Source organism: Schistocerca americana, chromosome 7 (assembly GCF_021461395.2).
Source record: "Schistocerca americana isolate TAMUIC-IGC-003095 chromosome 7, iqSchAmer2.1, whole genome shotgun sequence".
Lineage (NCBI taxonomy): Eukaryota > Metazoa > Arthropoda > Insecta > Orthoptera > Acrididae > Schistocerca > Schistocerca americana.
The window spans coordinates 358,553,295-358,581,080 of NC_060125.1; the positions used below are offsets into that span (position 1 = coordinate 358,553,295).

At 41.8% G+C, this 27,786-nt stretch overlaps 1 protein-coding gene across 1 annotated transcript in view; it reads left to right on the forward strand.

Moving 5' to 3' along the window:
* LOC124622034 (15-hydroxyprostaglandin dehydrogenase [NAD(+)]-like) overlaps positions 1 to 27,786 on the forward strand; it is a 112,196-nt gene that overhangs the window by 39,386 nt on the left and 45,024 nt on the right. Inside the window, exon 4 of the mRNA XM_047147592.1 lies at positions 27,191 to 27,364. Within this exon, the coding sequence (XP_047003548.1) occupies positions 27,191 to 27,364 (174 nt within the window). The remainder of the gene's footprint in view (positions 1 to 27,190; positions 27,365 to 27,786) is intronic.

The window sequence follows — 27,786 nt, forward strand, 5'->3', positions numbered from 1 at the left end:
GTGTGCAGAAACTCTTCCAACAGGGATGGATAGGAACAGAGATAAATACAAACTTTTAATAATTGCTTATTGGTGACAAAACATTTTATCTTACTTTCATAATGCCTGTTTCCAGTTTCACTTATTGTCATGTGGTGCTGTAGTAGTACGTATGGTGTACATGCAACACACCAGTGAAAGGAGAGTACGGAACGCTGTTGTGTAGGCCATCCTATGGTAAGAGTATTATTCGGTTATATTTACGATATCGAGAGTTACACACCCATCTGATTACCAAACGAAGCTATTTGTCCAACTACTGCATGAGATCTTCACGGAGCGAGGCAGTGGGTGGAAGAGCCAGAGACTTGAAATGGCAGAGTCTCAGGTGCAGTGACTATCAACAGTCGAGCGTGTGGATTAAAATGGGAGTACTGCTTGAAATGGCCGCAGCCTAAATCTTTGGAAAGTGTTGAAAGTGTGTTGTCCACAATCTTTTGACAGAGGTACAAGGAAGTATTAATTCAGTTAAAGAATTTCGTGAGAGTTCGTTAAACTGAGAGAAAAAGATCGAATACTGGACAGTAATAAAACTCATTTTGTGGCAGTACACTGTATAAAAATTGTTATGAAGTGGAAAATTAGTAAGTTTGCAGACTCACTATCGCGACAAAAATGAGTCCTAGTTTGGTTTTTGCCTGATGCGTGGTTCACATTCGAGATGTGGAACACGTCAGCAGGTTTACAAATAAGATACGTTTTCTGTGTGGACACATACAGGTCTTTTTAATCTTAATCCAACCACATACATACTATCTACTCACAAATTCATCTATGAAGCAGAAGGATTTGTCAAATCCTTTTTTCTGAAAATTTCTTTACCCTTCAGCATCTTTAATTCACAACGGAGATGGTTAAATATTTTCGTGGAAGCAAACTTTGCTGGTTCCTATGTAAGAGCAAGTTTAAGTTGTCGATAGCAGAGAGTATTCTAGTTCCTAGTGTCATTTTTATTACAGCCACTATTATTTTCAAATTGAACTTCATTCTACATAACAAACTGTATAAGAAAATATTTGATTGGGGAATTGATGTTAGTGTTTCTAATTTTTTAAGAAGTTGTCTACGTGAAGTTCGAAGATTTGCACTACATATTGCCCTACAGCACGTTACTGTGAAATGAATATTTTCTACGTGTAATTTCCCCAGACAATTATTATACATGCCATTAATAAATGAAAGTGTCCAAAGTAAGCTAATTTACTAATGCTTTCGCCACCAAAATAAGCAATGCAAATTTCGGATTAATTAAATATGCCTTAAAATTTGAAGATTAATCTGTGTGTTTCATAATGAAGCGAGAAATATTCCAGTTCATTCCTTGAGTGGGCTTCCAATTTTTCGGAGTAATTAGAGTTGTAGAACCATTCGGGATAAACAAAACAATATTTTCTTGGAAATTTGTGGTAAGGTCTTATGGGAGCAAACCGCTGAGGTCATCGGTCCCTAAGCTTACACACTACTTAGTCTAACTTACACTAACTTTCTCTATGACAACACACACACTCATGCCAGAGGGAGGACTCGAACCTCCGACGGGGGCAGCAGCACGAACCGTGAAAAAGCGCCCTTAGACCGCTCGGCTACCCCGCTCGGCAATACTTTCTTAAGGATGGAAGACGGCCATTATAACAAAGTACAAAAATGGCTCTGAGCACTATGGGACTTAACATCTGAGGTCATCAGTCCCCTAGAACTTAGAACTACTTAAACCTAACTAACCTAAGGACATCGCACACATCCATGCCCGAGGCAGGATTCGAACTTGCGACCGTAGCGGTCGCGCGGTTCCAGGCTGTAGCGCCTAGAATCGCTCGGCCACACAGGCCGCCTATAACAAAGTCCCTTTTCTTTTAGATGTCTTACCTTCTTCGTAAGGTTACAATAATCAATACAATATTTCCTGGTTAGCAAGCTCAGAAAGTTGCAACCAAGTGCCCTCAGTTTTTTTAGTTCTCTCTTGTTGTAGGTTCTTCCAAATTTCTGTTCCTCCCAAGTTTACTGACGAGTTCCACTCAAACTTCCTCAGTGTTTTTTAGTCAATCCGATAAACAAAGTCGCGAAACATTTAAAAGTTGTTACATGCATTTGTTTCACACGAGAAATTCTATTTCGGTATAATTGCTCTTTACTTTGTTTTTGATTACTATTTGGAAACTTTTGCGGCCCTTTTTGTGTTCATTAATTTTATGTAGTCGATATTTAATAATATATTCCTAAGACACTTGGGTGTTAACTGTATGTAATTATAGCACTGTATCACTTTGTAGTGCTGCCTCTCCCACTCTACCAACAAGACTGCTTGTTGATGCATGCTCAGTTCAGTTAATAACAGTGTTAATTAACCTCGAAAATAATAAACAAGGTCTGATACTAACTGCTGATAGCAGAACAGTTTCCTTTGTTACGGTCGAGCGCCAAGGAGAACGGATGCTACAAATTGATGAGCAGATTATGGAGAGGTTGCTCCGAACCATACAGGAAAGGGTACGAACAATGGTTGAAGATAAAGCATGAAACTTAGGAAACGGTGTTTAGACGATAAATACTTAGGCCCTCCATCGTAAAGATCTCCAAGAGCTACAAAACAAACAGAAGGAGACGGTCTGAACTTTCTGTGCAAACATCTAAAGCGTCAAATATTCCGCATTTCATGCTGATTACATCTCAGCTGTAGATGGACTGCAAAGGGCAGTAACATATTAGGTAGGATGGCTCAGCTGGCCGCTGTGGCCGAGCGGTTCTAGGCGCTTCAGTCCAGGACCGTGCTGCTCTTACGGTTGCAGGTTCGAATTCTGCCTCGGGCATGGATGTGTGTGATGTCCTTAGGCTAGTTAGGTTTAAGTAGTTCTATGTCTAGGGGACTGATGACCTCCGATGTTAAGTCCCATAGTGCTCAGAGCCATTTCAACCATTTGTAGGATGGCCCCCAGACGTTTTCGGGGCCTCATCTCGTCCAAGCCACAATGCGCCACTGCCGAATTCACGGCGAAAGACTGTGCTGTACGCTACAACACTCCAGGCTGAAGAAAAGATCCCTAAAGCCCGTTTTACTAGGGCTGGGAGAGAGGTACCAGCATTCGAACGGGCTCCAGATTTCCCAATACGCCGCAGCATTCTATATAGTATCGAGCTTGTTCGAATAAGCACGTAACATTTGACTTGCGTGGTGTTAGTGGAGTGGATACGCAATAAGCTATGGTTCTGCTCAAAATCTGACAATTCCATAAAACACTGGAGAAAGCAGAATTAAATTCTACCGCTGCGCAGTCTCCTGCCGTGTTTGAACAAATTTATGTTAGAGTTCTAGTAGAATACCGGTAGATATGGATATGTAAACATTTATGCTGATTTTGATTTAACAGTAACACACAAAGACGAAAAGTTTGTCCTCGAAAATATAATACTTTACTAAACCCAATATATCATCTTATTTATTTAAGAGAGGCGATAATGATTTACCAAGTAGGTTGCCAATGAACAATTCAGTCCCTGTTCACATTAGAATAAGAGATAAAAAAGTTACCGTATTTTAATCAGTTTCAAAGCAAGATAGCAACATTCAGATGAAACAATGAAGATAATTAAATATAGAGTGAAATGCCGAACTAACGAAATATATGTCAATTAAGTGACTATAATTATTGTCGCGGGAATGAATTACAGCGGCGAGACTCGTCTAGGAGATAGTATCATCAGATATCACTAGATCACAGGATGCGCGAAAACTCGAGAACTGGAGATAATCATACTTAGGTTAGTTAGGTTTAAGTAGTTCTAAGTTCTAGGGGACTGATGATCTCGGAAGTTAAGTCCCATAGTGCTCAGAGCCATTTGAACCATTTTTTTTTTACTGAGGGAGTTGTTGGATGTCCTCCTAAGAGACAGCGTGCCAAATTCTTGTCCAATTGGCACGTTAGATAGTCAAAATCCCGAGATGATTAGAGAGCCCTCCTCACAATGCACCAAACGTTCTCACTGGGGAGGGATCGGGCGAACTTGCTGGCCAAGTTAGCGTTTGGCAAACGCGAAGACAAGCAGCAGAAACTCTCGTCGGCGGGTATTATATTTCTGAAGCATTGCAGGTCATCAGGGCTCAGCTCGAAGCAGAACGCATCACTGAAGACAATTCTACTCCATTCAATCTGATTCTAGGCCGAAGAAGTGTCTAGAGACGCTTCAAACGGCAGTGGTATACAATCATGATTGTCACCCGCCATACTGCCCGACCATGTTCTACGCTTACTTTTATTGCATTCCTAGGAAGCCATCCTGGGGTTACATTTTAGCAAGATATGCCAACCCGCACACGGAGATAGTGTCTTCTGTTTGTCTTCGTTCATGACAAACCCTACGTTGCCCAGCAAGATCGCCGGATCTCTCCCCAGTTGAGGACTCTTGAAGCATTAGGGGCAGGGCCCTCTGACCATCTCGGGATTTTGATGATCTAATGCGCCAGTTGGACAGAATTTGGCACGATGTCCCTCAGGAGGACATCCAATAACTCTGTCAACCAGTACTAAGCCAAATAACTGCTTGCATGATGGCCAGAGTTGGACCAACGCGTTATTGACTTGCTCAATTTGTGAAGGTCTTTCTCTACAATATATATCATCAAATTTCCTGAAATTGTAATCATTTATTCGTGTGTACATGTACGTCATATCTATCGATTTCCGTCCCATTCGGATGATTCCTTAGTGGTGCATTGTTTTCTTTCGTCACAGAATGTATTAGCGCCTTGAACTAAACCTAGTTGTCTATATTCTTGGTGAATTTTTTCAATCAGTACTAAGCCATATTTCCGTGCATAACGTATCGCCTATTAATGCTGACGATATCATCAGGGAACAGTAAACCACCAAAACTGTTTCTTACGTGCTCTCTCTCTTTCCAAGCATTTACCCCGAATTGCGGGGTTTGCTGGGTAATCGGATGTGGCATCTTAATTTTAAGGGGTGGCCAGATGCCCTTCCTGTCGCCACCCCGTACCCCCCAGGAAGGAATTAGTGTACCCCAACTGTCTGTGTCCAGTGTAATCCATGGAATAGTGCGAATGTGTTCAGATTCTGCGAGCCGTTTAACTGAGGCAGATCGTGGGGAACAGCCCGGTATTCACCTAGTGGGATGTCGAAAACCGCCTAAAAACCACATCCAGGCTGGCCAGCACACCGGCCCTAGTCGTTAATCCGCCGGGCGGATTCGATCAGGGGCCGGCGCGCATACCCAAGTCCAGGAAGCAGCGTGTTAGCGCTCTCGGCTACCCTGGTGGCTCGCTTCTCACATGCTACAGTTTTATAAAGATCCAATCGTTACTATGCTGGATATACACAGACACCATGCAAATTTAAAAACAGAAGAACAGTTTTAACAGAAAAGAAGAAGGAGTGAAATTAGAAAAGTTGTGAGCCTTAAGGGCTAAATAAAGCAAGGAGCAGCAGCTCCTCTGCAGTATGTTCTCTGTAACACACAGCGATGCGAATCCGTGATCCTAAACCATAGTGGAGCCCATGAGAAATACGAGCCGTGCAACGAACTTTTGACGTCACACTAGTCGGCATGTCTGCCACACTTCGCGATCACTCCACTCCGTGGAGGGCCCTTGTGGAGCCAATATACAAATGAAAAGCTATCCACTAAAGGTCTTAACTTGGTTATTTGCTGTCGAGAGCTTGCATGCATTTAGACCAGCAGTGAATAATTAGTAAAACCCGTCTGAAATAGTTACTTTTTCCCCGTCAGAGACGGCTCGTGGTACACGTGAGACCTGCTGTGACGTACGCGAAGCATTTCGGCTTACTGAGCTTATTGATGTTTGAAAACTCTAACTACCCCTTTACAACTCCTGATGATGTCCGCAGTCTTAGGAGACGAAATGTTAGTCACAGAAATCTTCCCAGACTAAAATCACCAATAACATGAATATTAGCAGTGAAAGCTTGCCTCGGATGATCTAGTTCTTTATGATTTTGCTGTACAAATAGAAATATCCTATTTATTTCTCACCAGGTGACCATTGCACGGTCATCAAATGCAATTAAACGAACTGAAAACTGCTGAAACTAGGCAGTCCTACAATTTTTGACAGTACAGTTGAGCATTATACAGCTGCATACAGACACTACTGCAGTTAGATTCAGGTAAACAGAAAACTATTCAATAGGTTGGAAGACGCTACAATACATCCTTATGTTACATATTTTCGACATAATGTCACTTGGAACAGCGACCAACAAACTTTACAAATAATATAGTTTTAGTTTTTAGTCGTAGCTCTTTTATTTTGCTTATTGACTACCACTTTCGGTACACCGTACCATCCTGAAGCCATTCCATCATCAAAAATTTCAGTTCACAGGACAAAAATGGAAGAGAAATTTATAAAATACGCTGAACAGTCACACTAATGTGGCCACCTCCCAAAAACATAAATACCCACCTTTTGCAGCGCGGGCTTCCGCGAGAAGTGTACGAAGAGAGTCAGAGAGGTTCTGGAAGGTACCGACAGGGATGTCGAGCCAAGCCGACTCCAGTGACTTGACGAGCTGCACTAGGTTTCTCAATTGAGGATACATCACGCCAACAGTTCGGTGGAGGTGGTTCCACAGATTCTCGATTGGGTTTTGATCCGAGGAGTTTGGCAGTCAGAGGAGTGCGGTGAGCCATCTACATGCTCTTCGAACCATGCATTTACAACGCGAGGTGTGTGACATGTTGCACTGTTCTGCTTGTAGATTCCGTCGTGCCAAGGAGAAACTAACTTCATGTACGGGTGGACATTGTCCCCAAGGATAGATACTTACTTGTGTTGATCCATTATGCTAGTGCCACGAAAACATTCTCCAAACCACAAAGCTCTTGGATCCTTCCGACGATTGTTTCAGGGTATTTCGCACCGCACAAATCACCGGCAATCTGTCCAACGGAGCATAAGACGTGATTCATCTAAAAAGGCCACGTGTCGCCACTCACTGGACGTCCAGCTCCGGTATTGGCGTACAAATTCCAGCACTCATCGCCGATCAACAGCAGTCAGCATGTTTTTTTTTATTCATTTATTTTCAATAAAGATCACTCTGTTAAAAGGAACATGTAGATCATTTCATGGTACAGTATGTGCAATTCGGATCGTCAATCAGGCGCCTGCTGCAGAGGTCCATACGCAACAACGTTCACTGAACGATAGTTGAGGACTCAGTGTTGGTAGCTGCTTGCTTCATCTAGGCGGTATATTCCTCATCAGTTGCACATCCATTCGCCCGTACACAACGCCGCAGCCGTCGTCCACCTCTGTTAAGTATGGCGCGTTTTGCACCACAGTTGCCTCGATGCTGATTTTGGACAACGCCATTTTGCCATGCACGGCATATTTTAACCACGACGCAACACGAACAGTTTACAAACTTAGCCATTTCTGACATGCTTCCCCTCTTTGCACGAAAGTCAATGAGTCAATGATCAGGCCCTTTTTGACGACAGATAAATTGTTCCATTTCCGCCTTACGACAACGAGAGCACTCTTTTCCATATCTAACCGACATGCTTTATATACCCTCCTCTGCTAGTGCTGCTACAAGCCGTCTGTGAGTGGTTATTGCATGTTGACGTGGAACATAAACAGCAGTCACATTAATGTGACTGGACAGCATATTTTATTGTATGACAGCAAATGTGTGGTACATGGTGTAACCTTAAAAATAAGTATGTAACCCTTTACCTCTGGAACGCAGTCGTCATGCTTTACAAGTGGTTGTGTCAAATACTGAAAGTAAAGAGGAATTTCGGGCTTTAAAGTGATATAAACTGCGGACAGCGAAGTTATACATACAGCACCGACTGTTCAGAACATAATAATTGGGTTGAAGTACCACAAAAAGTACCACAAGACAAAGTACATGGTGTAACCTTAAAAATAAGTATGTAACCCTTTACCTCTGGAACGCACTCGTCATCCTTTACAAGTGGTTGTGTCAAATACTGAAAGTAAAGAGGAATTTCGGGCTTTAAAGTGATATAAACTACGGACAGCGAAGTTATACATACAGCACCGACTGTTCAGAACATAATAATTGGGTTGAAGTACCACAAAAAGACAATATCCACAGCACGGTGCGCTTGTATGAATTAGTTTGTGGACCTTCGTGGTCGTCTAATATCAAATCCCACTGATGTAGCCTTTTACAACTGCATGTTACCTATGAAGAGTGGTTGTCGGTGCCGTGGTTGGCTATAAGCTACGACATGGCCTGAAGAAGGCGCGATGCAGCACCGCGGTAACCCCGGCATACAAGTTGCCACTGCTTGCGTCCACGTGCAAACTGGAGATGAGGCCAAAGATCGTCAGCTGGCGGTTGCACGGGTTAAGGGCAATGTACGACTCCACTCGCTTTGACCCACGGCGTCCTCCATGACGCAATTAGTTTACGCTACGAAGGATGCAAATGACCTGTTATTAAATGTTATCTGTGTTTTTCTTAGTTTCTCCATATAATCTATAATGTTTGTAAACATCACGCACAACTGAAATCGTTGATAGAGAATCAAGTAGAGTTTATTTAATATTACGTTCCACAATGCTCTTTATCGGTTGAAAGAGCATTGTGCAACCTAGAAGTGTTTTTTTTTTAATATTAATTACTACACAAGGCTGCTGTACAACTGCACCACAACGGAGTGGAATAAATTTTAACTATGGTTTATATTTACACTTTTTACACATATACTTGGCTGTTCATGTCTCAATTGAAAACGATTTCTAAGTGTATGGGTAAAATAAGCCAGGAACGTAAGTGTATTGTTCTACTACTTGTCTAGTTGGAGTCGACTACACTCGTTAGTACATCTCTATGATATATTTTTATTTAATTTCTTCCTGTATTTTGCTTGTAGATGGGAAATTTATTCTCGTTGTTGGTTTTCAGTTTTGTGCTTCGTTATTTTCACTTGCAGAGCTATGTTTTTGGCATCGATGCATGTGTTTCAGTATATAGATCTCAATAAACTTGCGATATTGCCGCTCACGGTTCGGTTTGGCATTTTCGGTACCACTGTCATCGTTTGAGCTATATGGGTCAAGGGGAAAATACGATTACAATTTAGCGATTTTTGTATTTTATTGTTCCGTGTCTCAGTCGGTAAAAATAAAATCCGTATAGGAACACTTTTTTGTCCGTCTGTTAGTCTCTCCGACTGCTCGAAACGCTTTTCCTGAGGAACGAGTAGACGTTTTGTCACGTTTTAAGGTCTACGATCACTTGGTGATGCAAAGAAGCGAAGCTTCTAAATCAGAGCAGTGAAAAGATACTTTCATTTGTGTCACATATTTTGATACTCGCAAACTCTCTCGTTAAAACCTGTAGCGTACTTCCCCTTAACGTAGAATCATGAAATTTGGCTAGAAGAAAGGTTTTACGATTCAAGTAAGAGAAATAAATAAGAAAATTGTTAATTTGTAACTATGTCACACGAAAAAATTTTCTTTGGTTATTTATTATCTCACTTATGACTTGAAATTAAACATTCCTGAAAGTCTTGGAATCCCTGGGACCGATGTCTTATCAATGTCAGTGTCGATAACAGACAAAAAATCGTCGACGCCCTCGATTCCCGGAGCGGATGAGCTATCTTTAGAGATGATTAAGTTTGTAAAGAACCCTCAGTGTGCGACTACTCCTCACATCTGCCCAAATTATTTCGTGAGGGGAGTGTCTGGTATCGATGTCTTCGTTTGAGCTACGTAGATCGATAAATTTTACGATTTCAATTTTGTATTTTCTGTGTATTTTCGTTCCGTTTACTCCAGATGAATTTTCTCATCCTATTTTTCGGTGTCTTGGTTTATGTGGAAAGATCATATTTCCATTAACCTATTCTTTTAAATTTTTACTCGCCCAAAACTCCTCATTCCCGCTGCTGTCCAGTTAATTTCACTGACTTTACTAACTGAAATATTTTGATTTTTTTTAAACTTTTGTTGTCGTCGCCGTCTTGAAGAATGTAATCGGCCTGTTATTAAATGTTATCTCTGTTTGTCTTAGCAACTAACATAGCCTGGTAACTAAGGCAAATGATCGTCTTTACGCGTAATATAAAGTCATTGGTCAGAGCAGTCTGGTGGAATCGCACGTTACTCTACTCCTGGTTGCAGAGTAATACGTAAACACAATGCGCCACTGTTCCATCTGAATGCTCGATTTCTTTTTAATAAAAGAAAATAATTTTGTGCCTTTCAGATGAAGCTATTATTATAACGATACTTGCCTGAATTAAAGCTTCATATTGAGATTGATGTTTTGTAGTGACACGAACCGTATGCAAAAGGTACATCTAAACTTGCCTAAATAGACTTGCTATTTTGCTTTTAATATTTTATTACAGCCGGGACTATTGTGTCACTCAATTTCTTAGTTTCATATTTTATGCTATTTTTATTTTTAGATATATTTTACATTATCACTCCTTACAGGCGATAAAAAATTAGACTTCGTTCATAGGGGGGCACTCTTATCTCTGCTGCCAGTAATTTATATTTATTTAAAGCTCAAAATTGTCCTTTAATTTTAACATTTGACGCATCTATTCGAGAAGCATGACAACTGCGTGCCAAGGTTAAGGGGCTACGTACACATTTTATGTTAGCTGCCATAGAATGAATTATTATTATTATTATTACTATTGTTGTTGTTGTTGTTGTTATTCACGTATGGTTCCAATAGGACCACACGAGGTACACTCAATCAATGTCGCTTTTGATGGCTGGCCTCACTTTGTGTCCAAATTTGTTTCATCCTTTCAGAACGAAGTCTCATTCTTTCATCAGACCATGGTGATCCAATCCGTTTTGTAATTTCCCCCTGACCAACTTTCCAGTCAAATATCTTTTGTTGGAATGTTTTTCTAACTGTAACGTCTGCCAGAGTTTTGCCGGCTAAATTAAGATCTTTCTTAATTGCAGCAGTCCACTTAATTGACTCGGTATTGGACTTACTTCTGTTTTCGTAAAATTTTACTATTTGATTTATCAACCTAATGGCTGCCATTCTTTTAATGTGCCAATAAAATTTAAGTCTTCGTTTTCTCATGTCAACATATGGGTCTGTGTATTCTTCTATTTCCTTATTACTTCTCCGCCTATAAGTTTCTCCATCAGTAATTTTGGGGCCAATATTTTCCTAATAATCTTTCTTTCGTTCCGTTCTTTTGAATTTCTTCAGTATCACTCTTTCTATTTAAAATCAAAGCTTCTGCTCCACAAAGACTTTCAGTTTTGATTACAGTGATGTAATACCTAAGTTTACTGAATTTAGACAGTGGCTTTTTATTATAAATATTTTGTGTTACTCTGAATGCAGTTGCCATTTTTTGACAGTGAACTTCGTCTGCAGTTTTTCCCAGACTGTTTCCTTGTACGGTGTCCCCCAAGTATTTAAATTGAAGAACCCTTTTCATTTTTCCATATTTCATGTTCAAAAATTTTGGTGCTTGTTTATTACATGTCATATATTCCGTTTTCTCGAATGATGTTTGTACTCCTACTTTCCCCGCAACTTCTTTAAGAATTTCAATTTGTTTTTGAGCTGTGGTAATATTCCTATTTAAAACTGTGTGATCATCTGCAAAGGCGAAGCAATGTGCTCTAATATTACTTCTATCTAACTTGATTGATTGATCTTTATTTTGACATGACTTTTGCTCTCGCCATTTTTCGAAAACACAGTTAAACAGTAATAGGGCGAGTCCATCTCCCTGTCTAATACCAGTTTTTAAATCAAATGGTTCAGAAATTTCTCCCATGAATTTAACTTCAGAGTTAGTGTCGGTTAACGTTCCCTTAATCAGTGTTAGAATTTTATTATGTAGCCCTTGTTCCTTTAAAATTTGGAAAAGAGATTCGTGATGAACTGAGTCGTAGGCCTTTTTAAAATTAACAAATGTACTTACAATGTTGTTATTAGAAATCCTTTAGTGTCTATGGACTAATTTTAAATTAAGAATTTGTTCCAGACAGGATCTGTTTGGTCTAATTCACTAACTTTAGGTTCTAACTGTTCTCGGGCTACATCAAGTGAACTTTGCGAGAGAGAATCCTCGGTAATTATTAACATCGGTTTTATCCCCCTTTTTATTTAATGGATGAATTACGGCAGTTTTCTAGTCCTAAGGTATTTTCTCAGTTTACCAGATATGTACTATTAGTTGAGTGATCTTTTTTATAGTGTTAGGGCCAGCTGATTTTAGTTGTTCTGCAATTATACCGTCTTCTCTGGTTGCTTTATTGTTTTCTTCTCTCTTAATCTGTTTAGTTACTTCGATTAAGTCAGGTTATTTAGAATTAGGGTTGGTGTTATTAGTTTGCTGTGGTTGGAATTTATTCGCTGGTTCTGGACAGTTTAATAGTTTTTCAAAATAATTAGCCAGTACTTTACAATTTTCCTGGTTGTTAAGAGCCAAACTGTCATTTTCATTTTAGAAACAAAGATTTTGAGAATACTTTTGTTTCGAATGTTTTATAAAAATTTCTTGTATTGTTCTTTTAGAAGTCTTTTTAGATTTCTAAAAGTTGGGCATTTTCCTAGTTTCTTTTAGTCTGACGAATTAATTTAGATGTTTCTTTTCTTATTGCTAGAAAGGTGTTGTGCGTGTTTTCAATTTTGTTACTATTCCAATTATTGAATGCCTCATGCCTAGAGTTGGCTACTGTTTCACAATGCGCGTTCCACCAAGAATGTACTTGTTTCTTTCGAAGCGGAATTCAATTTTGTGCTATTTTGACGAGCTTTTGTTTTAAGCTATGCCAATTGCTGGATTATTTTTTGTCAAATTCGCTTGTTAGAGTTGGGGTTATTTTAGCAGTGTCAAATTTTGGTATAACGTTTTCTGGATTGAAGTGTTTTGAGGTTCAAGTTTTACTTTTATTCGCGTTAAATAATGGTCAGAATCAATATTAGCTCCTTTCCTAACTTGGAAATTTAAAACGTCTTTGTAGTTAGGGTGTGAAATTTCTACATGATGGACTTGAAATTCCCCAATAAATGTACCGGGTGCCCGCCAACTTTTTTGTTCAGAAGGGTTCTTTTTAAAATGTGTAGACACGATTTTTAGGTTGGAATTTTTACTCGTTTCAACGAGTCTATGGCATGTTGGTTTGTACCTTTATGCGCAGATTATCCACCCACCATTTACTAATATTTTTCCTCTTTAGTTAAATGAGAATTAAAATTACCCATTAATATTTTAATATGGTTTGAGGGAATTTTCGACATGATGCTTTCTAACTTTTCAAGTGGTTCAAATGGCTCTAAGCACTATGGGACTTAACATCTGAGGTCATCAGTCCCCTAGACTTAGAACTACTTAAACCTAACTAACCTAAGGACATCACACACATCCATGCCCGGGGCAGGATACGAATCTGCGACCGTAGCAGCAGCGCGGTTCCGGACTGAAGCGCCTAGAACCGATCGGCCACAACGGCCGGCTCTAACTTTTCCAAAGTTTCATTAACTTCTTCAGGTTTTTTGCAGTTATCCTCATTGACTGGCATAAGGGCATTAATTAAAGTGTATGTCTTATTTTCACATTTAAGAGAAATGGTCATTAATCTATTATTAGTAGATTTTACCTCCGTTATTGAATTTAAAATATTTTTGGAGACCGCAAAAGCAACTCCCGGATGTGATTTATTATTAAGTAGTTTTATCAGTTTTGCTTTAAAAAAAAAAAAAAAAAAAAATGTTCAAATATGTGTGAAATCTTATGGGACTTAACTGATAAGGTCATCAGCCCCTAACCTTACACACTACTTAACCTAAATTATCCCAAGGACAAACACACACGCCCATGCCCGAGGGAGGACTCGAACCTCCGCCGGGACCAGCCGCACAGTCCATGACTGCAGCGCCTGAGACCGCTCGGCTAATCCCGCGCGGCTTAAAAAGACAATGATTGCCGAAATCCATGGTGTTATTGTCTGTCATTCGTGTGTCTTGAAGTGCCAAAATTTGATTCTTCTGTTCTTTTAACATATGTCCCAATTTATGCAGTTTACCTGGTTGCAAAAGTGTTTGTATGTTAATTGTTGCGAAAAATGTATTTGTTTTGGTTTTAAGTTGGCCAGAGGGCTCCAACTTCCTCTGTTGAATCACATTACGTGTTAACTGGCCGCCTCAGAATCCGAAAGATCAGTTGCGCCAGTAATAGTGGCGGTGGGTTGATCACCTGGGGTAATATTGTGCTTATTAAAATGCTCCATGATGACTGTACCTGGAATCAGGTGGGGTTGAACTGACTCACTGAGTGAACTCAGAGTGTTAAGACTGGAAGGGTTAGTTCCAGAATATAAATTTCAGGCGCACCATCGGTGAACCGACGCTGACCACTTTGCAGCTTGCTACATGACAGACACAAAGTGGATTTGGTTTTGTTTCGCCTTGATCCAGGACTGCTTATACTGTATTTGCAGCTGTCCAACATATATGATGGGACGTTCACTAAACGCCACCTGTGACCCGTCAAGCACCATAGACAAGGTTGGCTTCTTAGACTTCTAGTTACAAAATCTTGAAGCCTGGACACAGAATAACATATTTTGTTAATTTCTTTTCCATTGTTCTACTGACTATGTACTGAATGTTTTCGTCATAGGATGGTTTCAGAATGATACTGTGTGCCGAAACTAGTATCGAGCAGGCAGAATAAAATAAAAATGCGACTTGAGACTAAAGCATATATTGTTGCTAACAGCACAATATTCCGCTTATCACATTGTACACTCACTCTTCGTTCATATGTCTCATTGGTGCTATACACAGACGATCTATTGAATTAACGGTACTTACCTATAGCAAAAAAATGGTTCAAATGGCTCTGAGCACTATGGGACTCAACTGCTGAGGTCATTAGTCCCCTAGAACTTAGAACTAGTTAAACCTAACTAACCTAAGGACATCACAAACATCCATGCCCGAGGCAGGATTCGAACCTGCGACCGTAGCGGTCTTGCGGTTCCAGACTGCAGAGCCTTTAACCGCACGGCCACTTCGGCCGGCTTACCTATAGCACATATGACCAGAGGAGATAGATGACAATTGAAGTTGGCTTGTCGCAGGTGCTTTGCGTCTCTGCCAGGTCCAATCATGTAACATGTTACTGTTTACGTTTCTATAGTAACGCCTCAGTGCTGCCTCAGAGCGAGTCAAAGTTTCCTTCAGTTTTAGTTTTGGCGGACAGTTGTACTAAACAGCTGAAAGCTGTCATCTATTATGTGTCTCCTCTCTCTGCGTGGAGCACTGGAGCGTGCAGCACATTCTTTCGCATTGATTTCGACAACAACGCGTGGACTCCAAGAGGTCCAGAAAACGTCGGGGAGCCTTCCTCGTACGCGATCTTTCAACCACCTCCCACAACACTGCTTGGAGCTGGGTCAGCTGTGCACTCTCGTTCGGTGGAATCCCAGGTGTGCTCGCTAGGGCAAGCCTGTGGGCTCAAGCAATTACTGCCACATCCGTGAGCGCTCTTTTCAAATCATCGATGGGGCAGAAAGAAGAAAGGACAGAAGATAAAGTTTTAATGTCCTGTCGACAACGAGGTCACTAAAGACGGAGCACAATCTTGTACCGGGATAAAAAATAAGGAAGGAAACACCCCTCGTCCTTTTCACAAAACATACCCGTCATTTGCAATGAGCAATTTAAGAACCCACAGAAAAAGACGGGTGTATGAACTACACTCCTCACAAATGCGAGTCCATTATGTTATCACCACGCCACTTCACTCTCGGCCGGCCGCGGTGGTCTTGCGGTTCTAGGCGCTGCAGTCCGGAACGGCGGGACTGCTACGGTCGCAGGTTCGAATCCTGCCTCGGGCATGGATGTGTGTGATGTCTTTAGGTTAGTTAGGTTTAAGTAGTTCTAAGTTCTAGGGGACTGATGACCTAAGATGTTAAGTCCCATAGTGCTCAGAGCCATTTGAACCATTTGAACATCTTCACTCTCTAAAATAGATTTGCCACACATCATGCCTTGCTATATGATGCCCAACTTCAACTTCTTTTAAACCAATGGCTCGTGAATCATTGTCAGAGTGCATAAAGTGATCTGTACACCGTATCAACAATATGACTTAATGTATTGTATATCGAAAATTCAGGTTGATACTAAGATTACTGCGAAACTTAGTACGGTATCTCACGACAGGGAGTCCCTCGGAGAGTGCCAGATAAGTGTGAAACCAAAGCTAAAATATTTATTACAATTAAACAGTCTTGATGCGAGGATAAGACAGCTGAAAACATAACAAAGCGATAATTACTACAACGCTGTCTAAACAATACAAATGGAATACATCAAACGATAGCATTTCATGCACGAAATATGAAAATATAATCAGATTTGGTCAAGGCGAAAAGTGTGAAAAGCTAGTCATACTTTTCTGCTGGTATTTAATGGAGTCACATTAATTTAAAAACGTTTGGGAAACTAGGTCTCTAATTAGACGTATTTTGATCTACATCTTGATAGAAATAGTTACGTTGGGGCTTGGTGCTGATCCCAGAGTGGTGGGGGACTCGGCCGCCTATTGTTCAGGAGAAGGAGCCACTTCCTCTCCAGAATATAAGTTGTAGAGCTCATGATGGCTGGAATTCTTTGGTGAGCCATTAATGAAACATTCCTGTCTACAATAGCCATTTATTCATTTTAGCACAGACACAGGATTGCATCAGGCTGGAGGATGTTGTCAGTCTATGGGATTGCAACAGCCATTGTGACAGCGAACATACCAGCAGCGACGGGCAGTGGTGTCATCGCAGCTGCCCCCGAAGTGTGTCAGACATTGACTGTAGCTGTCTGTCTAAGTCGTGGTCACTGAGTATCGCACTAGGATAGATCGTGTTCAAAACGTAACATCCAGCTGGACAAAGTCGAAGGTGTATGCCTATGCAGTGATCAGTGACAATATAAGCCTTCAGGTACTGGTATACATCAATGGAAAGATTGTGCCCCCCGCAGCCCAGGCTCAAACAGGCGACTTACTACGGAAGTGGCAGCCAAAAGAAGGCAGTCACCCAGAGGGAGACCAAGTGGTGTGAAGACCCCAAGTTGTCTGCATACGGTTCCCAGCCCAGGAAGTTGCCTGCTGCTATTGGAGGGAAACTCCGTAATAGATGACTGGATACGTAACCGCTCCACCTAGTTCTGCATTAGTCTCCACCCAGAGGTCAGAAGCTGATGGAGACAGAGGTGGTTGGCATCATATATATAAACTGATAGGGTCAATTATGTATTGTACAGAGAACATCAGTGAGCATCTAAGAACATCTGAGAGTGAGGGTCTAACTTGGGGTGTCGTATCTATGAAGTCAGCTGCAAGATACAACAGACCCTCGCAGCAGGGTGTCCCCATTGGGTGGCGTGGCGATGATTTCATTCATACTTCTTTAGCTTGTTTAGTCAGTTCTGAAAGGAGCCTTACTGGAGCTATAGTATTGTCCAGCTCCGCCCTTCAGAGGTCCTGGCTAGCTTCTTCTGCTTCGTCAAATTCCTGAACAAGCGCTCTTGCGTTCTGAATATATCTTCTTGTGAAACGGAGTCGGAGCTTGAGACTGATGTTCGCTTCCCTTTATGTGACGTCGTTTTTCCGAGGTTTGCATCAACAGTTCATCGCATCTGATGGTGTAATTGTGCAACAATTACAAATAATCTAAAACAAAGAGGTGCAGTGCTTACATATCATGGGTTTGAGGGAACTGGTCCACAAATATGGCGCTAACAAAATATACAGCATGGTCTCATAGCGACTGTTAGCAAGTATCAGACACATTATTTCTAAAACGAAAATCGAAAGTGAAAATTGGATCAACCACATCATGACTTTCTTTATGTACCTGTTGCCTGCATTCATCTGCTGGAAAGCAGCAGTGCGGGGATGGCTGATAGCGGCTATGTCGCCGTTCTTCAGCCTTTAATTAATCCAATAAAAATAAATCAAAAGATATTTACTGGTAGGAATAAAATTATGATTGAGCTTGAGCAGTTGATGAATGTTGTCTTCGAAATATGTAAGGACGATGATGCTGTGGGCTTATTCACTGTGCTGTGTTTGCAGTTCGTTGCTCTCCCACACCAACCTTGGTTGTTGCTTCATTAAACTGTTGGTTATATTTAGCTGGTGTCTGACCAGCCAGCTCGGCATTTGCACGCCCAGGAGAATGTTTTACCTATCTTAGGACCACAGGGGTTTCCAGCGAGCAGGCATAGTTAATGCCCAGCATGAAGTGATCTTCCAATGGCTGCTGGAGTGCCCTCAGTCCCACTCCGAATTCAACGACGAGCTTTGATGACACATCAGCGATGTATCTGGTGACTGTAGTTGTGTGGATGGTTGATATCCTCCCTTCTGGCCTGATAGGTTTCAGCACCAGGAAGTGCCTGAGGTTTGAGCAGGAAATGGACCTCAAGATGCCCCATTGCTGGGTTCAACGCTGAATCTCAGTGCTAGCAACATTCTTTGATGTGGTGTTGTTGGAAGACAGTCAGTTTCTCCAATAGTAGATGGTAGGTGACGAGTAGCGTGAAGCTCATCATCTCGAGTGAACCTTCGGTTGATTTATAAACTGTGCTGGAGCATCTGGGACGTAGATACATTACAGCACCTTGATCACAGACTCAAGTACCATTACTGTGAATGCCATAAATCCCGTTGATCAACTGAAAGGAGCTGGTAAATGGGAGTATTTAAAGGGAGCTAGGACGAGACTATGACATGAGGCTTCGTAATGACCATATGTCTCCCCCTTATTCTGCACATTCAGTTAACGGGCTGTTAACTGCTCCATCAGGTTCTCAATACACATTTTTGTGTAAGAAATAGAGTTTGTTGCACCACGTCTTACCCCTCGAACGAGCATGCCAATTTTCATATCACGAGCAGATCCGTGGCGTACTTTGTAAACATGTAAGGATACCAGAATGAAATCTTCACTCTGCAGTGGAGTGTGCGCTGATATGAAACTTCCTGGCAGATTAAAACTGTATGCCGGACCGAGACTCGAACTCGGGACCTTTGGCTATAGCGGGCAAGTGCTCTACCAACTGAGCTACCCAAGCACGACTCACGCCACGTCCTCACAGCTTTACTTCTGCCAGTACCTCGTCTCCCACCTGCCAAACTCTACAGAAGCTCTCCTGCAGGAGAGGGCGTGAGTCGTGCTTGGGTAGCTCAGTTGGTAGAGCACTTCCCCGTGAAAGGCACAGGTCCCGAGTTCGAGTCTCGGTATGGCACACAGCTTTAATCTGTCAGGAAGTTTCATGTAAAGAATAGCTGTATTTATGTTATCAAGATAAAACTTTAAGAGCAAAATCATAGTCTATTCTTAATTTATGAAACAGTCATAAAATAAACTTAAACACATTAGCACCTTTTAATTAAACAATAATGTAATAAAATTTCAGTATATCACTCTTTGGGCACGGACAGGTGTTACTCCACAGTAATGACCCACTCGAAGCTTAAACAGCGCAACTGCATCAAATCCCAAGTAACCACTTATTCGATTACTCATTAACTCACAGACAACTGACACATTGAGGGATTGTGCCGCTAGCTCTCACTTGTGGGTCATTTTCTTACAGGGATCGTAAATTTTTTCTGACCTACTTCGCTCTTTTTTGTATTACTGCTGCTCACTCGGATACCACAAACAGTTATCTAAAGCAATAACAAAGGAATAGGTATGGTTCGCCATTATGAAACATTAATGGAACGGTGCAGAACAATTTTGTTCGTGTTTGCGCACTTTATGCACAGGTGAGCCCGCTCGAGGGTTAAGAGCTAACAAATATACTCTACTGGCCATTAAAATTGCTACACCAAGAATAAATGCAGATGATAAACGGGTTTTCATAGGACAAATATACTAGAACTGACTTGTGATTACATTTTCACGCAATTTGGGTGCATAGATCCTGAGAAATCAGTACCCAGAACAACCACCTCTGGCCGTAATAACGTCCTTCATACGCCTGGGCATTGAGTCAAACAGAGCTTGGTTGGCGTGCACAGGTACAGCTGCCCATGCAGCTTCAACACGATACCACAGTTCAACAAGGGTAGTGACTGGCGTTTTGTGACGAGCCAGTTGCTCGGTCACCATTGACCAGACGTTTTCAATTGGTGAGAGATCTGGAGAATGTACTGGCCTGGGCAGCAGTCGAGCATTTTATGTATCCAGAAAGGCCCGTACAGGACCTGCAACATGCGGTCGTGCTTATCCTGCTGAAATGTAGGGTTTCGCAGGGACTGAATGAAGGGTAGAGCACGGGTCGTAACACATCTGAAATGTAACGTCCACTGTTCAAAGTGCCGTCAATGCGAACAAGAGGTGACCGAGACGTGTAACCAATGGCACCCCGTACCATCACGCCGGGTGATACGCCAGTATGGTGATGACGAATACACGCTTACAATGTGCATTCACCGCGATGTCGCCAAACATGGATGCTACCATCATGAAGCTGTAAACAGAATCTGGATTCACCGGAAAAAATTACGTTTTGCCATTCGTGCACCCAGGTTCGTCGCTGAGTACACCATGGCAGGCGCTCCTGTCTGTGATGTAGCGTCAAGGGTAACCGCAGCCATGGTCTCCGAGCTGATAGTCCATGCTGCTGCAAACGCCGTCGAACTGTTCGTGCATATGGTTGTTGTCTTGCAAACGCGACCATCTGTTGACTCAGGGATCGAGACGTGGCTGCACGATCCGTTACAGCCATGCGGATAAGATGCCTGTCATCTCGACTACTAGTCATGCGAGGCCGTTGGGATCCACCACGGCGTTCCGTATTACCCTCCTGAACCCACCGATTCCATATTCTGCTAACAGTCATTGGATCTCGACCAACGCGAGCAGCAATGTCGCGATACGATAAACCGCAATCGCGATAGGCTACAATCCGACCTTTATCAAAGTCGGAAACGTGATGGTACGCATTTCTCCTCCTTACACGAGGCATTACAACAACGTTTCACCAGGCAACGCCGGGCAACTGCTGTTTGTGTATGAGAAATCGGTTGGAAACTTTCCTCATGTCAGCACGTTGTTAGTGTCCCCACCGGCACCAGCCTTGTGTGAATGCTCTGAAAAGCTAATCATTTGCATATCAGAGCATCTTCTTCCTCTTGGTTAAATTTCGCGCCTGTATCACGTCATCTTCGTGGTGTAGCAGTTTTAATGGCCAGTAGTGTCCTTGTCTCACTTCCCTTGGTTTTCTGTCGCAGTTCTCTTTCTGTTGAATCTGTATTCTTATTCGGTGGACAGTGTCGTAATGTGTCGAATGAATGAACCATTTGCAGCACACTGGTACGCTTTCTGCTTCAACCTGTCTCTCACTTCTTACTTAACTTGATACTGTCTGTGGCAAGGCGAATGAGTTTTAATAAAAAGTTCTGATTTCCTACTCCTTACTATTCTGTGCCATGACAACAGTCTGGAAAGGGACGTGGTTGAAATTAGCACGATCAAGTATATGAACTACTTGGAGATGGAAGGAAGGAGGGACGACTTGACAAAGGAATGGCAGCAGCCAGGACACTCATGGATGGAGGATACAATGGAGTGTTGGGATTTGATTTGCGGGAGAGTAGGACTGATGTAGTTTTGCGTTTGAGGATATGTGGGAACTTCATCAGCTCCTACATGATAATGGTAAGGGAAGGTAAAGGGATATCGAAATCGAGATGAAATGAATTATGTTCGAGGATTTGGAGAGAATGGCAAAACCTGGGAAAGAAGGAGAGCCACCCATTTGTGTATTTGATAAGTATCTTGCATCAGTGTATGATAGTCAATGGATTTAATACCCATGTGTGGTGAGTTGGTAGTTTTAGTTTCTTTTGGTCGTTATTAACTGAGTGTTCCATGTTAGCCTTTGGTCAGGTGGTAGTCCCAGGAATTTTAGTGCCTGAGGTACTTGAATTAGGAACGTCGTGGAGCGTGAGGTAAAAGTCTAGAGAACAAAAAGATTTTCTCGCAATTGTTGCCAAGCTATTTCTAGGATTGCTGCAGAAATATTAGTGATTACACCAGTAGGTGAAAGTATAGAGGCGAAGTTGGGCTGTTCACAGGGACAAATAGGAGGAAGGATGGATAGCAAGGAAGGTGGCGTCAGCTTGTTGAAGTAATGGAAAGGACTGTTTTAGGGACATCGGTGATGTAAAGGAGATCAACAGAGGTGACAGGACAGATGTTAGAAGCTCACTTCCAGTTGGATAAACATGTGGGAGAAAGTACTCTGTACTGCACGTAGGATGAACGATTAAATTAGGAAGGACGCAATTAGGTAGACTTAATTGACTCATAGGAACTGCATACCGTGTATTATGAAAAAGACACGTTCATAGCCTTTTGGATGTCTAGAGGCAGGCCAAGGGAGGGTCACCACCACATGTAGGAGTTGATTATCAGCAGACGGAAGCCACACTTAGTGATGGAGAGAGGGAGGTGTTGTTCAAAACGTTTTCGGGTGTGTATCGAGAGGATGGATTCAAAGACCTTTGTGAAAGACCGAAGTAAGGCTGACTTGTCAACTGGAAGAGGTTTTACTAGGAGGATTATTGGATTTTAAATAGAGGCGAATTTTTCAGGAGTTGCATGGCTCATTGTCGGTGTAGAAACTGATATGGAGGATGATGTTGTATAGACTTGTAAGGACTTCTAAGAAGGAGGTATGGCATTTTTAATGTGATGATATATGGCCCAGTCATAATTGTTAGCAATATGAGTTTTTTTGTAGTAGTGGCTTGTTTGTTGTGTACTTTAACTGATCTTGATATGAAGTATAAATATTGAAAACTAGGAACACAGGGAACAACATATACGTCGACGCGCTCTTGAATATATGCGCTCTTGGTGGGATCAAATTTGAGCTTCGCGGGGAATCTGAGTGTTTCTTGGAGATAGTGAAAGGGTAGGCTTTGCTTAGGTTGTCCGCGAGAAGTGGATTGTTGTAGGGCAATGGGTAGTGTGGAGCAGCATTGTGGTCTTTGAATCGGAGTAAAGCTTTTTAACACTTGCTAAAGAAAGAGCGGGAGAGCCGACGGGACTGTCTAAGTACTTAATGAGTTCATGGGGAGGGATGAGTGGGGTTGTGTGTACTAGTAAGTTCAGTCGAGGTTTGCTGTAACAACTAAGCAATGGTGAAGTTTAAGAGGATGGATTCTGATTTGGACACGGTTGTAATCTTTGATTAATTTCGCTGGAGTATTGAACGATTGGTCTATGGCAGAAAGTAAGGCAGGCTCATGATGACAACGAACTAAGAAGATGAATGACAAGAAACAGGTAGTTTCAAGTAATTTTGTGTTGAGTCGACAAAGTGTGTCGTGTTACATCAGCACAAACTTTTAATGTACGAAAATATATTATCGCGCGAATTCACTGCTGGTGAAATAGAGGAGGCTTCGGCAAGTGTGCGTATGAATACATCGGCTGGTTTCGATCTAATTTATCCAGAATTCCTGACAAGCAAAAGCTCGAAAACTAATCAGTGGAGCCGGCCGGTGTGGCCGTGCCGTTAAAGGCGCTTCAGTCTGGAACCGCGTGACCGCTACGGTCGCAGGTTCGAATCCTGCCTCGGGCATGGATGTGTGTGATGTCCTTAGGTTAGTTAGGTTTAATTAGTTCTAAGTTCTAGGCGACTGATGACCTCAGAAGTTGAGTCGCATAGTGCTCAGAGCCATTTGAACCATTTGAACTAATCAGTGGTTGTTACAGCTGCATGACATGATTTTGGTTAGTGGAACTCTGCCAGCAAAATTTAGAGCTGCAAAAGTAATAGCACCCAAAAAGCTGGCAAAGATGCAATGAAGCATCACATTATAGACCTATATCACTACTACTACAAACTAAGAAAGAATATTGACAACTTGAATCCAACCGTTAATTGACGAAGTAACTCCATTCCAACAAGTCAGTTTTCGAAAGAATAGCAGTTGCTTCTTATCAGTCAGATATTAAGATTAACATCATTTATCGACGCAGGTTACCAACATAAACTAAACACTGTAGCAGCATTCGTTGATCTTACGAACGCAATTGATACCGAATGCCAACACGGTCTGCAACTTAAATTTACAGAAATCATACCATTCGAAGTCCTAGTTGATCTAATGGACAGCATGATTAGCAACAGGTGATTCCAAGTATTTCTCCGGGAAGAGGATTGTAGATGGCGAAGGCTGAATGATGGGCTACGGCAGGGCTCCATGCTATCACCAACCCTTTTTAATCTTTATACCTGTGATATGCCCAACGCAAATGTTAGAAAGACCTAACTTGCTGACGGCCTAGCAGTAGTTTATCAGGCAAAGGAAAAATGTGAAGGAGCTTTGAACACTGATTGACAAGTAATTGGTTATTAATGGAACAATTGGAGATACAAGAAGATTCCATCTAAAACAAAGGTAAATGCTTACAATCTTAATAATCGTGGGGTGAGATTAATGTCTTCTTTGAAAATGTTCTTGTGGAAATAATCCATACCCAGAATACTTGAGGGTAATTTTGAACTGGTCCCTTACTTTTAAGAACCACTTACAAAATATAGTAAAAAAGTTAACAACAGAGCTAACGTTATTAGAAAACTAGCTAGGTCAGGACGGTGTGCAAATGCAAATCCTCTTTGTACTGCTGCATTGGCTATAGTTTACTTTACGGCAAAATACTGTGCTCTGAAACAGAAAACAGTGAATATGCATGCAATGTTGGTGTTAAACTAAATTGGTTAAATGGTTCAAATGGCTCTGAGCACTATGGGACTTAACATCTTAGGTCATCAGTCCCCTAGAACTTAGAACTACTTAAACCTAACTAGCCTAAGGACATCACACACACCCATGCCCGAGGCAGGATTCGAACCTGCGACCGTAGCAGTCCCGCGGTTCCGGACTGCAGCGTCTAGAACCGCATGGCCACCGCGGCCGGCTAAACTAAATCAAGCAATGAGAATAATTAATGGCACTACTAAATCAACACCACTTCCATAGCTTCAAGTATTATTTAATAATGCACCACCATCAATTTAATGGGAAGCACCAGCTGTAAGAGAGTACCAAAGGTGTACTTCTTCATCAGAAATCGGTTCTGTACAATCAGCTATAGAAAACACTTTTCAGCAGAACACATGGAAGGTTTGATGCTTGTTTGTACAGACGGAGATTCAAAGATAAGCCGACGTGTGAGTGTGGGGTTGGTGTACAAACTGCGCAGCACCTGATTGAAGAGTCTTTACTACGTAAATTTCCTGATGGACTCAATGAAGTGCATTGGGTGACATCGAGATCTGTGGACTTGTTAAGAGATGTAGATATTCAGCTATAAAATTTTGGTTTGTTTATATTGTTTATTGCTTTATGTATATATAACCATTAATATGTAAATCCATTGCATAAGAATGTAAAATGACCATGCAAGTCCTACGATCAGTAATCAGTATAAATAAAATTGTGAATGATTTTGTTCAAAATGTGTATCTGCGATCTCCTTGAGTTCTTATACATACATACGTAAAAACACGCCTGTTTTAGAATGCAACGTTGCGTCAAAATTTCAAAACAACTGGGTCAAGAACTTACGGATATCGGAGATACACGATTTTGAATAAATGAATATTTACATTTTGATTTATACCGATTATTGTTGGTATGCCTTGCGTGGTCATTTTACTTTTTGTATCAATGTTCCCCTTTTATTAAATTTATAAAAAATTATATATTACGTAGATTTAAAAATAGGTATATGAAACATAAGTGTATTCCAAAGCAACGTTGTGTCTAAATTTCAAAGAATTCGATCAAAAACTTTCAGATATTTACGATTAGGAACATCTGCATTTTCTATATAAGTAGTACAGACTTAGATGTTCGTTTCTTCAAAATCTCCCAATGTTCTTCATGAATTTTTTTTGAAATTCTGACACAACGTAGCATCCAAATACTCAAATGTTTTTACATAGCTACTAGAACGCCATTTGTTATGTATGTAGTAAAAGGCAAAACGTTATAAAAATGTAAATAATGCTTGGTTCAAAATAGTTAATCTCCGAAAGTTCTTGAGCGATTGCTTTTAAATTTTGTCGCAACGTTAAAATCTGGCTTGGGGGTGTTTTTAGGTACCTAAGCCTTTAACATATGTATATTTTAATGCATATAATATATAACTACAGATATGTAATATATGAAATACTGAATATACGAAATCTCAAAATGTGTCTTTCCGTTTTGCTTCAGATTTTTACACGTTACAGTAATAAACGTTTAGACACATATAGACTATATACTTTTTAATATATAAATGTATATAAAATATACAATAGCGAATCCTTAGCAGACAGGGAAGTTTATGATTAGGAGACTACTGCGGGATGTGAATGGGCAATAAGAATAAACAAGGCTGAAGAGCAGAGAGAGAGGGGAAGAGGAGATGGACAGAGGGTGGAAGGAAACGGAGTTAGAAAACGGGAACCAGGATGGGGACAGAGATAGCAAGCAGGAGCAGATGGAGAGAGGGAGTAGGAGAAGAGGGATGGAGAAATGGGGGAGGAGGTGATGGTGGACAGACAGGTAGAAAGAGGGGGCAGGAGAAGATGGATGTAGAGAGGGGGGAAGTGGTGGTGGACGGAGATATGGGGAAGGAGAAGGAGATGGACAAAGAGAGGAGGAGGGGGAGACGGACAGAGACAGGGGAGAGAAGGAGATTAGAACGTATACCCAGTTTCCATAGATATTACGAACATGAGCTTTTTCTTTTCGTCTCTTCCATTTAAAACAAACAAAGCGTGGTCTGGTACAGCTAGGAACATTTGAAAATGCAGGTCAGAAAATTAAAGAGCTTTTAGACAGAAGCAACTGGTCACATATTGAACGTCATGGGATTCACGACAATTATATGACACTGCTGACGGCCAGAGGCTGTGAGCTACACATTCACAGCAGTGACAGTAACGCTCAGTCTTCAGTCTCTATTTCAATTTAGCGCGATTGCGTTGTTGTCACAAACTCTCAGACTGGGAAAATCTCCCGTCTCCTTCAGTAACAGTTGTGCGGTCACGTGGTCGGCTGCCAGGATGTGATGCTTGTGTGTCTGTGTGCTTGTGTGCAGGCGGCGGTGATGCGCGGCACGCTGCTGGCGCTGGAGGCGATGGGCCCGGACCGCGGCGGCCGCGGCGGCGCCGTGCTCAACGTGGCCTCCATCCTCGGGCTGTCCGCCATCGCCGGCGCGCCCGCCTACGTCACGAGCAAGCACGCCGTCGTCGGCCTCGTGCGCTCGTTCGGGGTGAGTCCCGCCCACACTCCACACCAGCACCAGCTGATGACGCGGTTCTCGCTGGGGGGGGAAACAACAGTCATAACTATTGCTGACAGCAAATCTCCACATTAGTCTACCCTCCAATAATCGCTTCATTGTTGCAGAACCACTGCATCCTACAGTCATTTGAACGTGCTTACTGTATTCGAGCCTTGGTACCCCTCTACAATTTTTATCCCCCACACTTCTCTCTATTAATAAGCTCACTGTGCCTTGGTACACAGAGAAGTGTCCTATCAACTTACCCCTTCGCTAGTCAGCCACTGCCGTCAGCTTCTTTTTTCCCAATTCTATTCACTACCTCTTTCTTAATTACCTGAAAACTCGCCCCCGTAGCCGAGATCGCTAGCGTACGCCTGTGCGATGGGGCTCGACTGAGAGTTACGGCA